Source organism: Tachysurus fulvidraco, chromosome 9 (assembly GCF_022655615.1).
Source record: "Tachysurus fulvidraco isolate hzauxx_2018 chromosome 9, HZAU_PFXX_2.0, whole genome shotgun sequence".
Lineage (NCBI taxonomy): Eukaryota > Metazoa > Chordata > Actinopteri > Siluriformes > Bagridae > Tachysurus > Tachysurus fulvidraco.
In genome coordinates, this window is record NC_062526.1 from 15,648,525 (window position 1) to 15,664,861 (window position 16,337).

Consider the following 16,337-nt stretch of genomic DNA (forward strand, 5'->3'; position numbering starts at 1 on the left):
CAAACACACCTCCAGGCTGTATAAGGGCTATTTGACCATGAAGGAGAGTGATGGGATGCTGCGCCAGATGACCTGGCCTCTACAATCACCGGACCTGAACCCAATCGAGATGGTTTGGGGTGAGCTGGACCGCAGAGTGAAGGCAAAAGGGCCAACAAGTGCTAAGCATCTCTGGGAACTCCTTCAAGACTGTTGGAAGACCATTTCAGGTGACTACCTCTTGAAGCCCATCAAGAGAATGCCAAGAGTGTGCAAAGCAGTAATCAAAGCAAAAGGTGGCTACTTTGAAGAACCTAGAATATGACATATTTTCAGTTGTTTCACACTTTTTTGTTATGTACGTATATAATTCCAGAGGTGTTAATTCATAGTCTTGATGCCTTCAGTGTGAATCTACAATTTTCATAGTCATGAAAATAAAGAAAACTCTTTGAATGAGAAGGTGTGTCCAAACTTTTGGTCTGTACTGTATATGGAACTCTATTATCTTGTGAGTGAAAGGTAAGTAAAAAATATTGACGTTTACTCAATCACTAAATATAGGAGCACACCGATCCCCTGAACACACACAATCTAGTGCTTTTAAACCCTCATTAAATTGTCTTACGTCTATAATTTTTTATTTCTATTGAGTTCCAAAAATTTTTAAGCTGCTCATCATTTAGGCCGTGGGCAGTGCTTTTCGTGTAGAACAGAAAGACGTTGGTTTCCTGAAAGACTTCTGGCTTAATGTAAGAGACCTAGGGAGATACATTAAAATGAACACTCAGAGCAGATGAAAATGCTTCTCTAACCATAAAGTAATCTATACTATAATGCTTGCACATTGCAGTATCATTTTTATGTAAATCATCTAAAATTTATAAACACATTTAAAACAATGAGATAATGATCAAAAAGCAAATAACTACCTCATCCTTCTCCAGCTTTATGGCTGTCCCTGTATTGTCTCTTCTGTAGAACCACAGAGAATCTATAGGATTTTTCTCTTTCTGCCCGTAATCAAAGTTAATTACCTGAAATAGATGGTACCAAAGTGATTAATAATTCAGCAGCAGTCATGAACAGGGAGAAATGTGGCAGCAAATTATTACTTGTATCGAGGTGAAGGTGTAAACTCTGATAATTTGTGATTAATTCTGATTATTTAATTTAATGTGGTGTCAAACAGTTTTCTAGGGAGACAGAAACATAGTAATTATTATTAACATCATGTTGAATATGCAGTATAAATGCTAAATGAATATTATATTTAAATTCTCTTACATTGCTCTCATTTAAAATGCTACCTACTGTAACAGCTTTACACAGTCAATATATTGTATTTCATTATATGTTTATATTATCATTTACATTTTCCTGCTAAATGTGCATACATTAAACAAAACCTTTTTTTTTTTTTTTTTTAAATTGTATTACATTACTTGACATTAAAGAATGTCACAGGAAGCATCTGTCAGGACTCAGCCCGGACTTTGGCCACGTGCCCATTGAAAAATATTATGGGTTTTCTGTTCCACTCACTGTGACTCTGAAGTCTTCTTCAGAGCTTTGTGTGAACTTGCTCAGTTTCTGAGAAACAAACACACACACGCACACACAAACACAGAGCTCCAGTAGATGAAATCCCCCATTCAATAAAACTCTTTAAAATGTTTGTAATTTAAAGATTTAGAATTGTAAAAAAACAAACTGCCCAATGACAATGCTGTTAAGCTTCTGTTATGTCAGTTTAATAATTGCAATAAAGCAAATAGAAATGTAACTAACCGTTTTCACACGCTCAGTCCTCAGCCATTCTGGTTTCCCTTTGTATAGTTTTCCATCAATAAATCTGTAAAGATCACGTCTCTCAATTTTCTCAATGATCTCTTTTGCATTTTCTGTTTCTCTTTTAATATCATCAAGAATGTTATCTGTTAAACAGAAGGAAGAACAGATAAAACAAAGTAAAGTACAACATGCACAGATTAAAAATGGTCAAACATTCTCATTTATATTGGATATGATCTATTGTCCTAATTTTGACCTGAATAAATAACTTAAATGCAATGGTTTGGTGTGATTCTATGTGCATTTATTTTTATTTAAGTGTTTCTGAGTCCAACTATTGAACCTTGTCACATTGAATATTAGTCACATGATCAGAGCAGCCATGTGAATGAATTGATTTGCATTAAGTTTGTGATCAGCAAACATGATTTGATCAAACTATAATAAAATTTCTCAAATAAAATAAAATTCTACATATTCAATCAAGCTCAGTATCAATCCCAAGATATTGAAGCTGGGCAGCATATCTGGTGCAATCTAGTAAACTTTTCAGAATGGCATTTTCTTGTGAATTGTTGATTTTTTTGTATTTATAAACCTGTCAAAATGCTTATTTTTCCAAATTTTAAGTTGCAGCATCGTTTGTTAAATTTATCTCCAGACTGAATTGATAAATCTTTGAACATGATGGCTTTTGGGAAACACTCAGATACAGGAATCCTACTTAACATGCGTCCTTCTTTAAGTCTGTTATTCACTTAGATTATTTGTTATTGGGAAACTCACCCCACATTAGTTTGTGTGTGTGTGTGTGTGTGTGTGTGTGTGAGAGAGAGAGAGAGATTCAGGGCAACAAAGTATTTTAAATGGGAACCTGTGAGTTTCAGGTATGTACTCATGTCAGATACAGTCTCAGATATTGTCTTGCCATCCAGCTTAAAGTTCTCCTTCTCAGCTGCCAAAAGTGCATCAATAATCCTGGAAAAAAGATGCGGGTAGGGGAGGGGTGTTGGGCATTGGCATAAACATGCATGCTTATATCTTTATTACACAAGTACAGTTCTGTCAGGACCACTTTGTCACAAGGGAATTAGATGATATGCATACAGTTAGTGTAGGCGGTATGGTTCTGTTCTGGGCAAGAATCCACGCGCCCGTCCATGCTCATGCATGGACAGAGCAGCGACTAGAAAACAGAATAGACCCCCCCCAAACAGAACCACTAGCATGCATAGTATTGATAAGCTCACTTATACATTTTTGGAAGGTAATAAATGCATGGATAGATAGATAATTAAATAATTAGAGAGAGAGGGAGAGAGAGAGAGAGAGAGAGAGAGAGAGAGAGAGAGAGAGAGAGAGAGAGAGAGAGAGAGAGAGAGAGAGAGAGAGAGAGAGAAATATGTGGAGATTTAAGACGTAAACTGGTACAGCAAACACGGGTTCCGGCGTGGTGGAGTCGGGGTTGGAAGAGGGAGTTTGGATCGCGGCAGCAGCGAAGTGCTGAATGCCTCTATGAATGGGAATTTAAATGGTCGGGTTATACGGATGTCGTAACCGGATTGGTGCGCGTCGTGGACAGCTGATTAACAGAACTAACGCGATGCTTGATTTATTTTTTTCTGTGTGATTTAAGCATCATACAGTGTCCTATAGAGAAACACCATTGCTTAAATTGTATGTGATGTAATTTGACCTGATTTTACTGGTGAACTCACATTAGTTCAATTGCCTTTTTAACCCTGTGTTGGTAGGCGTTTTTGTGAAGCAGGTAGCGAATGTGAAAGAGTTCATACATATTCAGTGCTTCCTGAAAGAAAAAGAAAAATTCAAACTTAAGTTTTGTCAAGTTTTTAATTAAAGGTGATTGTAGCTTACATGATTCCTACATTATTTTAAAGCTCACCTTATCTCTCATGCAGATCTTCTTTTCGTTTTTTTCAGTGGTGCAAACTCGTGCAAACTTCATGTAGCGCTCATGGGAGAAGTTGCTTTTCATTCCCAGATGGAGGCAATCTCTGGGAAAGGAAACATAAATATGCAGCATATACAATATATTTCCCTACAATCATTTGGAAATTGTACTTTGAACAAAATAAGACTATAAACACTGAATGCCAGCACATCACTACTCACCTACTGAAATAATCCATTTTGTCGACATCAATACCTGTGCTTTTATTTGCCACAATCTCATACAAGTAGGACTTATCCATTGGTCTTCCTCTGTAGGGCCACTTTTCTTTTTCCTGTTAAATCTTAAATCTTTTTATTTATGTCTGTGTACAGATTTATGAATCTATTTTTTATTATTATTATTATTATTATTATTATTATTATTATTATTATTATTATTATTATTATTATTATTATTATTATTACATTTGGATCTGAAGATTGCTTTGGCAGTTGATTGCTCACCCCATTAGGTGGATTTGGGCCAAAGATGAGCTCCTTGATAAACATAATGTCTTGATCATCAAGTCTATATTTGGCCATGATTTCCCGAATTCCATTCATTCTGTTATTCATCAGTTGTTCAAACATTTCAATTGATGCTTTTTCATGCTACTCCATGAGAACAGAAACAAAGAAATAAGATGTGACAGCTAAAAATAATTAAAAGTATTACTTTATATGATTGTTCATCACGTTTTCTCTTCAGTGATAATTATTTGCACACATATATTTGCTCACAATTTAAATGGGTTTAGATTCAAGAAAAAAAGGGGGAAGGCGTACAGGACAGTGGTAAGACCGGCCATGCTGTATGGTTTAGAGATTGTGTCACTGAAGAAGAGGAGTCAGAGCTAGAGGTAGCCGAGCTGAAGATGTTGAGTTTCTCTTTGGGAGTGACAAGATTGGACAGGATTAGGAACGAGTACATCAGAGGGACAGCTCATGTTGGACGTTTGGGGACAAAGTTAGGGAGGCCAGATTAAGATGGTTTGGACATGTTCAGTGGAGGGAGAGTGAGTATATTGGTAGGAGAATGTTGGACATGGAGCTGCCAGGCAGGAGGCAAAGAGGAAGGCCAAAGAGGAGGTATATGAATGTAATTAATGAGGATATAAAGCTAATGGGTGCAAGTGTTAAGGATGCAGAAGATAGGGATAGGTGGAGAGACATGATTCGCTGTGGCGACCCCTGAAGGGAAGACTGTGTATGATTGTTCAGCAATTTTTCTCTTCAGCGATAATTATTTGCACACATTTATTTGCTCATAATAAAAATGGGTTTAGATTCAAGAAAAAAAAGGAAATATTTAGGAAACTAAAAAGGCAGTTATCCATTGTACAGATTTTAAACTATTTACCGTCCAATTTAAGTCTGGCTTTTCCTCCTTCATGAAGATCTCAAATACATGAGAATAAGGGCCATGACCTTCATTTGAAAAAAGTAGAAAACAGAGTTATGTAACTGTGGAAAGTTTCAATGTGGGTAAATGCTTTATAATAAATAAATAGATATTTGATGTCTTTTATTTGGATTGTATTATTCCACAAGCCAGTTTAATAATAGCCATACAATACACAGGGAATAACTCACCCAGGTCATGACACAATCCTGCAATCTGAACACAGAGTTCATCTTGATCAGTTATCTCACTTTCATGTGCTCTCAGACTCCGCACAAGTTCTCCTGCTAGATGAGCCACACTGTGAAGGAAAGTAAAATGTTGTATTTTTACCTCACCAAGATGTGCTATAAATATTGCAAGACATTACATAATGATTTTTCAGCAGCAATTAAATCTGCAGTTTATTAGTAGCAAGATTTAAAGACCAACTGTTTGTGTTTTTATTTATTTATTCAAATCGATATATTTTATCATTGATTTTTTTTTCTTCAAAGAAACGCTTGCCTTGAAAAAAATGAATGCTGTGTGTGTGTGTGTGTGTATATATATATATATATATATATATATATATATATATATATATATATATATATATATATATATATATATATAAGTATGAAAGTATAACAGTTTTACCCGATGGAATGTTCAAAGCGGTTGTGAGAAGCTCCTGGAAAGACAAAATAGCCTCCTCCTAACTGCTTGATTTTTCTCAGTCGCTGAAACTCTGGTGTGTCAATGATTTTAACCAGCAGGGGATGCAGCCTGATATGGCCATGGACAGAGTCATTGAATATCTGTGATATAAAAAAGTGTCCTCAGATAATGTTTTTCTAATGTTATGAAGGTATTCAACAAAATTTGCAACATGTGGAAGAGACGATAAGAGACTCCTTTCATAATGCATGAGGAGTGATGACAGACAAGAATTATTTTTGAGTCTCTGTGATTTTAGTGACTGAATTCATATATTTTTAGGTTAAGTGACTTGAGTGCATGAAGAATTTCACACAAATGTGTCTTTGTTTTTTTCTCAATACACTATATATTTATATAATCCAGAAAAGAAATAATTCACTGATAATTTTAGTTCACAAAGCTTCCATAAAAACAAATCATCGAATGTGCTTCTGAGAGGAGATGATTTTTGACCAGTTGGATGAACCTATTTCTTTGGCATATTTGATCTGAAAATCCTGAAAATCACTTTGGAATCCCTCCAAAAAGCACTTTGGTGAAGTTCAGCACCTAAATAACATGTTATGTGTTCTGTTGCCACCAAACAGAGGGGTGGCAGTGTTCATACTGAATACAGAAAAATGTAACTTCCAGAAAGTTCCATTATATTGGAATTATTTCCCAAAACTTCCTCAGCGAACCAACACAGGATTATTTCATTATAAAAAGTTCATAGACAGAGTTCAATTGTTAGATACATAACTAGCATTCTTCCTAACTTAGATAATGTATTGGACACCTGGGCCTCCTTTTTCAACAATTTACTAATGTTATGTGAAAGGTTTTTATAGGCCAAACTAATAATCTAATAATCATTGCCTGAACTAATTATAAGAAACCTAAGTTTAAGTTTACTGTATGCACCAATGTATGCAAAGAAAAACTCACCTTGTAATTTTCTGTAGCCATTTGTTTGCTTTGAAGCTGAATCCTTGTTTCAGTGGACTATAGTGACAACAGTAATTCTTGTTTAGCTTGGACATAGATACATATTAATATATCTTACACATCTGCTTTCTAGAGCCAGAGTATCATTGGATCCTGCTTCCCAACCCTGCTTGTGTATTCTGAAATATTACACTGTTATACTTTGGCATTTCTTCTAGCACATGCTGTAAATTTCACTACATTCACAAAATCTTTATCTGTGATTTCTCAGTTCAATTTCTTTTTTCCTTTCTTAAATTCTTTGTCAGAGAATTGGCAAGTCTAAATGGAAATACACAATAAAATGAAAGTAAGAGCTCAGTTTTTTTTAAAGGGCTTCTTTTTGGATATAAATTCAAACAATTCATAAAATCTGTCAACACAAATATGATAACAACAAAAGTAAAATGTTAGTTGAACTTGAGCTAGTGTTCAAATCCTGTCACTGTCAAGCGACCATGACTGTGTCCCAGAGCAAGACCTTTAAATTTCAATCTCAGCTGTATCGTGACCTGGTGTAAGTGGCTTTGCTTTAACCAGCTAAATGAACAAAATTTACTTGGCTATGTACCATTTCATACAATGCATGACATACTTAGGAATATGCTGTATGTATATGCACATTTAAAAATCAGTTCATATCATAATATTTTGGTCTCTCTGATTTCAAAGCCCCACTGGTTTTCTTATAGAAATACATTCCCTTCTGTTAGTCATTAAAAATTATACCTTATTTCTACAAAACAGATAATCCATTCATATAGTGTGAATCACAGTGATTTTAATCACTGTACAAAATAAAAGTTTATTTTTTATTGTATATTCATTCAAATAAATTAACTGACATAATATAATTAATTAAGTGCATGGAAAAACACTTTTTTTTTTTTTACCAAAGAAACAGACACAATACTAGAAAAAAAACAAACGTTGATTGCAGTGAAATTTATTCATTTGTCAAAAACATTAAGGTATAAAACATATTTTACTATTCATTTTATTTATTACTGAAGTATAACATGAAGACAAGATAAACAAAATTTTTTTTATCATTAAAAATGATAAAAGCAATTGTAAAGAAGTGAACACTAACTTTGTAGTCATACTGTAATGATTTGCTTACCTTTCTCCCCCGATCCTCCACACAGCAGACTGGTGTGTGTGTGTGTGTGTGTGTGTGTGTGTGTGTGTGTGTGTGTGTGTGTGTGTGTGTGTGTGTGTGTGTGTGTGTGTGTGTGTGTATTTATATTTATATACAGCCTAATGAATGCAGTTATGAATCAACAAACTATGGACACACCTTTTTCGCATGTTAATTATTATATTAAAAGAGTACATATTTGTATCGGTTCCCAGTGTACTCATGACGTGGCACTTTCACATGTTAATAATTCCATGTACACCACTAGATTGGCATAGACACATTAAGGTTAGAATTTTTGAGTCGATAAAAAGGTGCTATAAAATACAATGAGAAACAAGAAACTACTGTAAGCACACCATGCAATATTTTTCTTGTGCAATTATAACCAGATATGTGTGTGATTGTACATATTGCTACACTATTAACTATATAAGTAATTCTCGGTAAACTGTCATCGGCCTAACAGTGGAAGCTAATACCATATTTAAATACGACAACATTTTTTAGAGATGAGTATGCTTAGAGTCAAAGCCAGCAAGGAGACACAACCTAAATCAAGGCCAGTAGAAGATCATTTACCATTTTAACAAGCGCTGTCTCGGTGCTATGATCCTATGATGCTGTGGTCCTAAACCTGACTGAGACCCTTCATGAATGTTACTCCTATGTAGGTTTTAGCATAACTGTTGTGCTACAAACTTTTCAAGAACATTGAAAATAATGGGGTCAAGTTCAGTTTTTTTTATTTTGTCTTTTATTTTGTCTTTGTTTTGAAATTCTGCTAATTTTAATTCTGAAAATCTAAAATTTAATCTAATCATTCCACACACACCCAGAGATGTGGTTGTACTGGCATGGACACATTCAGGTTATACTTCTTGCTTCAATGACAAACATATTAATGTCATCCCTGATTCGGCAAAGGTCAGGTCTATTTATGTAGAACAGCATGACCTTGAATTCATAAAATATTCTATGCTAAATGTAGAAGATCTTGAGAAAAATATGAACATTAACAAAAAAATGTTTCACAGCTCCATGCCCTCATCTCTCAACAAGGTGAAATGCTGCTTGCCTATCAGGAGCAAATCAAGTCAAGTCAACATTCAAGAAGCTTTTATTGTCAATTTAACCATATGTAGATCTGAAAATCTAAAACGTCACAGGCTAATTATTATATTGAAACTATGATATGTTGTCGGGAATTAAGTACTACCTAATGACTATCAAGCGGTTTGAACATCTTCACCGAGAATAGTAAATATATATTTTTGGATTGGTTCCCAGCATACACTGGAAATGTTACTTCTGCATGATAATCATTCCACACACACCCATAGATGTGGTTGTACTGGCATGGACACATTCAGGTTTACAACATTGTTGTACAGGTTTACTTAATTATTATATTATATATCTTGCTACAATGAAAAACATTGGATTCGGCAAAGGTCAAGTCTATTTATGTAGAACTGCATGACCTTGAAATCATAAAATATTTCATGCTGAATGTAGAAGATCTACATTAAACTCAGTTAAACTCAATAAACTTAAACTCCTATTTCATATTCTTTTTTTTTTTAAAACCAAACACTCTTTGGCATATAGCACAAACCAATTAATTGGCTTTAAAATTCCAATAGCTTTGCAGGGGACTATAATATCTGCCAAAGGTAGGAATCAGGCCGAACTCTTGGTTCACCCATGGTACTGTCATGACACCGCCCGGAATTTTTGCCATGTGCTTTTGTTTATGTTCCTTGTCAGGTGTCTGCCCCGCCTTCGTCTACTCCTCCCGTCTCTACACACCTGTTTTCCATTGTCAATTATTATGTCTATTTAACCGTGCCACGTTGCCGCTGGCAGCGCGGAATCATTGTCATTGTACCGTCATTGTGATGTCCAGTGTACGTCATTGTTCATCGTCCTTTGTTTTGTTTAGTTTTCGTCTGTGTTCCTGTTTTATGACTTATTATTTATTAAACCCTATTCAACTGAAGCAATCCTGCGTATGGGTCTGTCTTCCTCCTCCCGGTTGTGACAGGTACAGTCCCAAGTGCAGTCCAGACCCAAGTGCAGGATAAAAACGGACCAAGAACGTTATTAAAAAAACAAACAAGTTCTGACCTTTTTGCCTGTTCCTTGGCACTCCCTATTGAATACCATTTTGGATTTTTTTTTTGTGTAATTTTGTACAGCAATAAAATACACACATGGATCCAAGATCCTCTGCATTCATTATAGAATACTTCACCTCAAATGGATCCAAGTGGATGTTTCACAGGTCCATGCCATCCTCGCTCAACAAGAGGAAATGCTGCTAGCCTATCAGGAGCAAATCAAGTCAACATTCAAGAAGCTTTTATTGTCAATTTAACCATATGTAGATCTGAAAATCTAAAATGTTACAGGCTAATTATTATATTAAAACTATGATATGTTGTTTGAAATTAAGTACTACCTAATGACTATCAAGCTGTTTGATCATCTTCACCGAGAATAGTAAATATATATTTTTTGATTGGTTCCCAGTGTACACTCGAAATGTTACTGTCATGACACGTGATAAGGAAGCGGACCCAAACGCAGGATAGCAAAACAAACAGGGTTTAATAACAAAAGAACATGAAACAACACACGGACTAGAGACAGGACAAAGACAACAATAGATTTCAAAAGACAATCAGATACAATTAGGAACGGGTGTGGAAACAGGGAAGAACAGACGAGGGCAGGGCAGACATGTGACGAGGAACATAAACAAACAAGTGCACGTGGCCAAAGTCCGGGCTAAGTCATGACAGTTACACATTCAGGTTATACTTCTTGCTACAATGAAAAACATATTTACATACTACCTAATCTTCACCAAGAAGAGTAAATATATTGTTTGATCGGTTCCCAGTGTACACTCGAAATGTTACTTCTGCATGATAATCATTCCACACACACCCAGAGATGTGGTTGTACTGGCATGGACACATTCAGGTTATACTTCTTGCTTCAATTAAAAACATATCGATGTCATCCCTGATTCGGCAAACAGCATGACCTTGAAATCATAAAATATTTCATGCTGATTGTAGAATATCTGGAAAGAAATATGAATATTAACACAAAAATTTCTTATTTTTACTTGTAAACAAACCCAAGTTGTTCTGTTTGCTTAACAAAAATCATAACTCATGGTAAGCGTTATGGATGTCTAATGGCCAGTTGAGTTGCCCATAAAATTCCATGTCATGAAATTTGTGAATGTTGTGAAATTGGGTGGTCTGATACAAAATTTTCTGTTTTGTTTAACACGTGTAAATGTGAATACCAGGAAATAAAATTTGAACTTTTAAAACTTAAAGGTATTGTCTCCGATTTTTTAAAGCCAATGTTGACATATAAAATCACCAAAACAACACGTCTCTAACCCAAATGGATCCCACCCCTGTATTGATAGCTCCGCCCACACATACATGCATAACCCAGGCAACTAATGGAAAGAATTGTCTTTATCATAGCTGAAGGGAAGAACAATACAATTGCAGAGTACGGCATATATTAGTTCTGTGAAACAAAGCAAAACCAACGTTACTCACCTATCAAGAAGGAAAAAAGCAACCTCTGCGTCTTAAGTAAAGTTGGCCGCATATTCACAGATTCGAGTTTCCCCGAGTCAATAACTCCTGAATTAAACGCTGTTACTAGCAAAATGCGGTTGTAGCTGCCTCTCTACATTACTACGATAGAAAAGAGGTGTTATTTGTGTAGTAACAGCGTTTAGCTCAGGAGTTATTGACTCGGGAAACTCAAATCTGTGAATATACGGCCAACTTCCTGCTAATTCAGTTCGCTCCAGCGCTGGAAACCTGATCCTATATTAACACGGGTCGTTCTTCTTGCCTTATCGTAAGCCTTTCTTTGCTTTCTTTCTTTGTTTTTATCCTCCATGTCAATGTTAAAACTGCTTTCTGCTAATGTCACACATGAGCACTGAACACTCTCTCTGCCCATATTGACAAGACCTGTCCCTTTCTGCTCATTGGCTACACGTTTGTTTTGATTTTTGATTTTCCGGCCCGACTCGCATTTCTCAAAAATCGGAGGTCCTATCTTTAAACTCCTATTTCATATCCTTTTTTTATTTTAAACCAAACACTCTTTGGCATATAGCACAAACCAATGAATTGGCTTTAAAATTCCAGCAGCTTTTCAGAGGACTATAACATCTGCCGAAGGTAGGAATCAGGCCCACATCTCCAGAATTATAAACTTTTGGTTCACCCATGGTACTGTCAGGACTCAGCCCGGACTTTTTGCCATGTGCATTTGTTAATGTTCCTCGTCATGTGTCTGCCCCGCCTTTGCCTGCTCCTTCCATCTCTACACACCTGTTTCCCATTGTCAATTATTATGTCTATTTAACCGTGCCACGTTGCCGCTGGCAGTGCGGAATCATCGTCATTGTGATGTCCAGTGTACGTCATTGTTTCAACATCTTTTGTTTTGTATAGTTTTCGTCTGTATTCCTGTTTTATGTCTTCAGCTGAATCTATCCTGTGTATTGGTCTGTCTTCCTCCTCCCGGTTGTGACAGGTACAGAGTCCAGACCCAAGTGCAGGATAAAAATGGACCAAGAACGTTATTAAAAAAAACAAACAAGTTCTGACCTTTTTGCCTGTTCCTTGGCACTCCCTATTGAATACAATTTTGGATTTTTTTTTTGTGTAATTTTGTACAGCAATAAAATACACACATGGATCCAAGATCCTCTGCATTCATTATAGAATACTTCACCTCAAATGGATCCAAATAGATCCAAGCGCCATGAAGCACATCCACACACTGCTACACCAGCTGCTTTATCCTCTGCCTATACTTTCTCTCACTCACCACGAGAAACAGGCAGGGGTGGTGGTACAGGTTTATTGTTGTCAAAGAAATGGTGCTTTACACCTCTACTCTTCTCTCATTTAACCATCTCTTCTTTTGAATTCCATGCCATTTCAGTTACCTCTCCTATCAACCTTGTTATCATTGTTGTCTACCGCCCTCCTGGTCCCCTAGGAGACTTCCTGGAAGAAATGGACTCACTGCTTAGTGCTTTCCCTTCCGATAGCTCCCCCCCCTGACAGTGCTTGTTGACTTCAACCTACCCTCTGACAAGCTACATTCTTCTTCCCTCCTGTCTCTTCTCGACTCTTTCTCCCTCACACTCAACAGCTACATCCCCACACACAAAGGAGGCAATGTCCTGGACCTAGTTTTCACCCATCCTTCTCCAACTACAGACGTGACTGCTACCCCACTACACGTCTCTGATCATCACCTGGTATCCTTCACCATCACTCTACCTATCCTACCTAAAACTACCTCTCACCCCCTCGCTCTTACTCGCCGCAACCTTCATTCTGTCTCCCCTTCATCTGTAGCTTCTGGCACTCTTTCTTCCCTTCCTGATACTGAGTCTTTTTCCTCACTACCCTTGGACTCAGCCACAGATACTTTCCTCTCATCTCTTTCCTCAACTATGGACTTCCTCTGCCCTATGTTCACTAAACCCAAGAAAACTTCTTGTTCTGCTCCTTGGCTTTCAGATGTACTGCGCAACAAGAGAGCTAAGATCATCAGAGAGAAAGTGGAAGAAATCACAACTTGATGCAGATCTTGATTTTTACAGAACACTTCTTGTCAAGTTCTCCTCAGATGTGACTTCTGCCAAGACTTCCTTCTACAAGGAAAAGCTTGAAGCTTCCTCACATGACCCTCGGAAATTCCACAACATCATCTTTTCTCTGCTCAACCCCCCGGCTCCACCTTCTGCAGACTGCAGAAGACTTTGCTTCTTTCTACCAGGAGAAGATTGAGGGAATCTGCCAGACCTTCACTTCAGCCCCGACTGCACTTACATCTCAGAGTATACATTCCCCTACACCTTCGTTGTCACATTTCTCAACTGTGGCGGCAGAAGAGAATTTACAACTCATCCAGTCCTGCAATCCTACCACCTGCCAATTGGATCCACTCCCTACCACTATGCTCCACTATGCTCCATTGTCTATCGACAATAGATCCATAGCATCTGGTCAGGTACCAACTACTTTCAAGAGAGCAAGGGTTATTCCCATCCTAAAGAAACCTGCTCTGGATCCATCAGACATCAGTAACTACAGACCGGTATCACTTCTCTCATTTCTTTCAAAAATTCTTGAACGCATTGTCTATAATCAACTGTCTGTCTATCTCTCACAGAACAACCTCCAAGATCCCAACCAGTCTGGCTTTAAAGCAGCTCACTCTACAAAGACAGCCCTCTTGGATGTCTCTGAGAAGCTACATACTGCTAGATCAGCCAAACTGTCATCCGTCCTTATCCTCCTTGACCTTTCAGCAGCGTTTGATACGGTCAACCACAAGACTCTCTTATCCACCCTCAAGAGTCTTGGGATTTGCAGATCAGCTTGGGAATGGTTTGCCTCCTACCTGGAAGGATCATATCAGGTAACATGGAGGGGAGTGACATCTGCTCCACGCAGACTCTCCACTGGCGTCCCACAGGGCTCAGTACTTGGTCCTCTTCTTTTCTCCCTGTATACTTCTCTCTCTTGGGGAAGTTATTTCATCACATGGGTTCTCTTACCACTGCTATGCTGATGATACACAACTTATCTTCTCTTTCCCACCCTCAGATGCCACAGCTTCTGACCGGATCTCAGCATGTCTGGCAGAAATTTCATCATGGATGACTGCTCATCAGTTAAAGCTCAATCCTAGCAAACTGAACTGCTGTTCATCCCAGGTGATTCATCCCCAGGTCATGATCTTGCTATATTCTTGCACAACGATCTGATCTCCCCTTCAGCCACAGCTTGCAACCTTGGGGTAACCATGGACGATCAACTGTTCTTTTCCTCTCATGTTGCTAATGTGACTCGCTCTTGTCGGTTTCTTCTCTACAACATTAGAAGGATTCGGCCATTTTTGTCCACACAGACTGCTCAGGTACTTGTTCAGTCTCTTGTCATTTCTAGACTGGATTACTGCAATGCACTGCTGGCAGGTCTACCTATGAACGCAATCCGTCCTTTGCAAATGATCCAAAATGCAGCTGCCCGGCTTGCTTTCAACCTGCCAAAGTTCTTGCATACCACCCCGCTGCTGCGATCCCTCCTCCACTGGCTTCCGGTAGCTGCACGCATCCGATTCAAAACACTGATGCTGGCCTACAAAGCCAAAAATGGACCAGCTCCCTCTTACCTCAAAGCCCTCATCATTCCTCGCACTGCACCCCGCAACCTCTGATCTACCAGCACTGCTCGACTGGTTCCACCATCTCTTAGGGTAAGAGGCAAGTATACTACAAGACTCTTCTCTGTTCTGGCACCAAGGTGGTGGAATGAACTTCCCCTAGAGGTCCGGACAGCTGAGTCACTGGCTATTTTCAAGAGGCGGTTGAAGACCTACTTATTCAGGAAACATTATTTATAAACATTACCTACTTATTCAGGAAACTAGCACTTCTTTCCCTATATTTTGCATTTAAAAAAAACAAAAAAACAAAAAACCTTTGACACTTTTTCATTGTAACTTTGAACAAATGTTTTAAACTCATGGTATCTTAAGTATGTAACCTAGTGAACCAGCATTAATGTATTCAATGTTAGAGATATAAGCACTTATGTACGTCGCTCTGCATAAGGGCGTCTAACAAATGCTGTAAATGTAAATGTAAGGGGAAATGCTGCTGGCCTATCAGGAGCAAATCAAGTTAACATTCAAAAAGCTTTTATTGTCAATTTATCCATATGTAGATCTGAAAATCTAAAAAATCACAGGCTAATTATTGTTGTAGCAGCAACCATTAGCTGCTAAGAAGCTGAGTAGAGGGAGTTAAAGATGATGCGTTTCAGTTGCATACAGGTGGTTTATTGTAATGTTAGCAGAATGTTGGCAAGATAACATCTTCTCCAATAAATGAACAAAATGGAAAAAAAACTGTAAATCAACAAGAAACGTTCAAAGGAAACGTATATCCAAAGAAACGTGCAAAAGAAATGTACAAAAGAAACGGTCAACAGAAAGTGAGCATCCCAGCAACTCACCCCCTTCCAACCTTCATCTACACGCAAACTCAGATTATATGCAGCTGTGGATACACCAAATGACGTAACAAACGTAAAGTGGCAATAAAAGACATCAAAACCTTACCAGGCACTTACACTCCAGCCCCTGATTATTACACCCAAAAAATAATGTAATAATCATAATATAATACAATCACAGCAGATTACACAATAAATTAATTACACAATCTGTACACATGAAAAATCATTAAATCTTATTTTTATACAAATGTGTATGTGGGTATAAATGTTCAGTTCTTTGATGTGTGAACAATATCTG

At 37.5% G+C, this 16,337-nt stretch overlaps 1 protein-coding gene across 4 annotated transcripts; it reads right to left on the reverse strand.

The window, feature by feature from the left end:
* Nucleotides 1-388: 388 nt before the first annotated feature.
* Nucleotides 389-8,021, reverse strand: LOC113639132 (deoxynucleoside triphosphate triphosphohydrolase SAMHD1-like). Of its 4 annotated transcripts, none has more exons than XM_047817952.1 (14): nucleotides 7,923-8,021; nucleotides 6,761-6,817; nucleotides 5,771-5,931; nucleotides 5,323-5,432; nucleotides 5,090-5,157; nucleotides 4,195-4,341; nucleotides 3,910-4,022; nucleotides 3,680-3,791; nucleotides 3,492-3,583; nucleotides 2,648-2,751; nucleotides 1,771-1,916; nucleotides 1,525-1,572; nucleotides 912-1,016; nucleotides 389-740 (listed from the first exon to the last, which is right to left on the reverse strand). In XM_047817952.1, exons 2-14 carry the CDS (start codon nucleotides 6,779-6,781, stop codon nucleotides 594-596), a joined length of 1,374 nt encoding a protein of 457 aa, XP_047673908.1. In that variant the 5' UTR covers nucleotides 6,782-6,817; nucleotides 7,923-8,021; the 3' UTR covers nucleotides 389-593. The 4 variants fall into 4 exon arrangements, 3 of the variants coding, with proteins under 3 accessions (XP_047673908.1, XP_047673909.1, XP_047673907.1); XM_047817953.1 differs by having other exon boundaries at nucleotides 3,570-3,583; nucleotides 4,156-4,341; XM_047817951.1 differs by having other exon boundaries at nucleotides 4,156-4,341.
* Between the last annotated feature and the right edge of the window lie 8,316 nt (nucleotides 8,022-16,337).

Bases quoted from the DNA above. Each gene is read 5' to 3' on its own strand.
- LOC113639132 (XM_047817951.1), bottom strand. From the start codon at position 6,781: ATGGCTACAGAAAATTACAAG. The intron at 5,158-5,322 runs GTGAGTTATTCC...TTTCAAATGAAG, and splicing joins AGGATTGTGTCATGACCTGG to GTCATGGCCCTTATTCTCAT. The intron at 1,017-1,524 runs GTGAGTGGAACA...CATCTATTTCAG, and splicing joins AAGAAGACTTCAGAGTCACA to GTAATTAACTTTGATTACGG.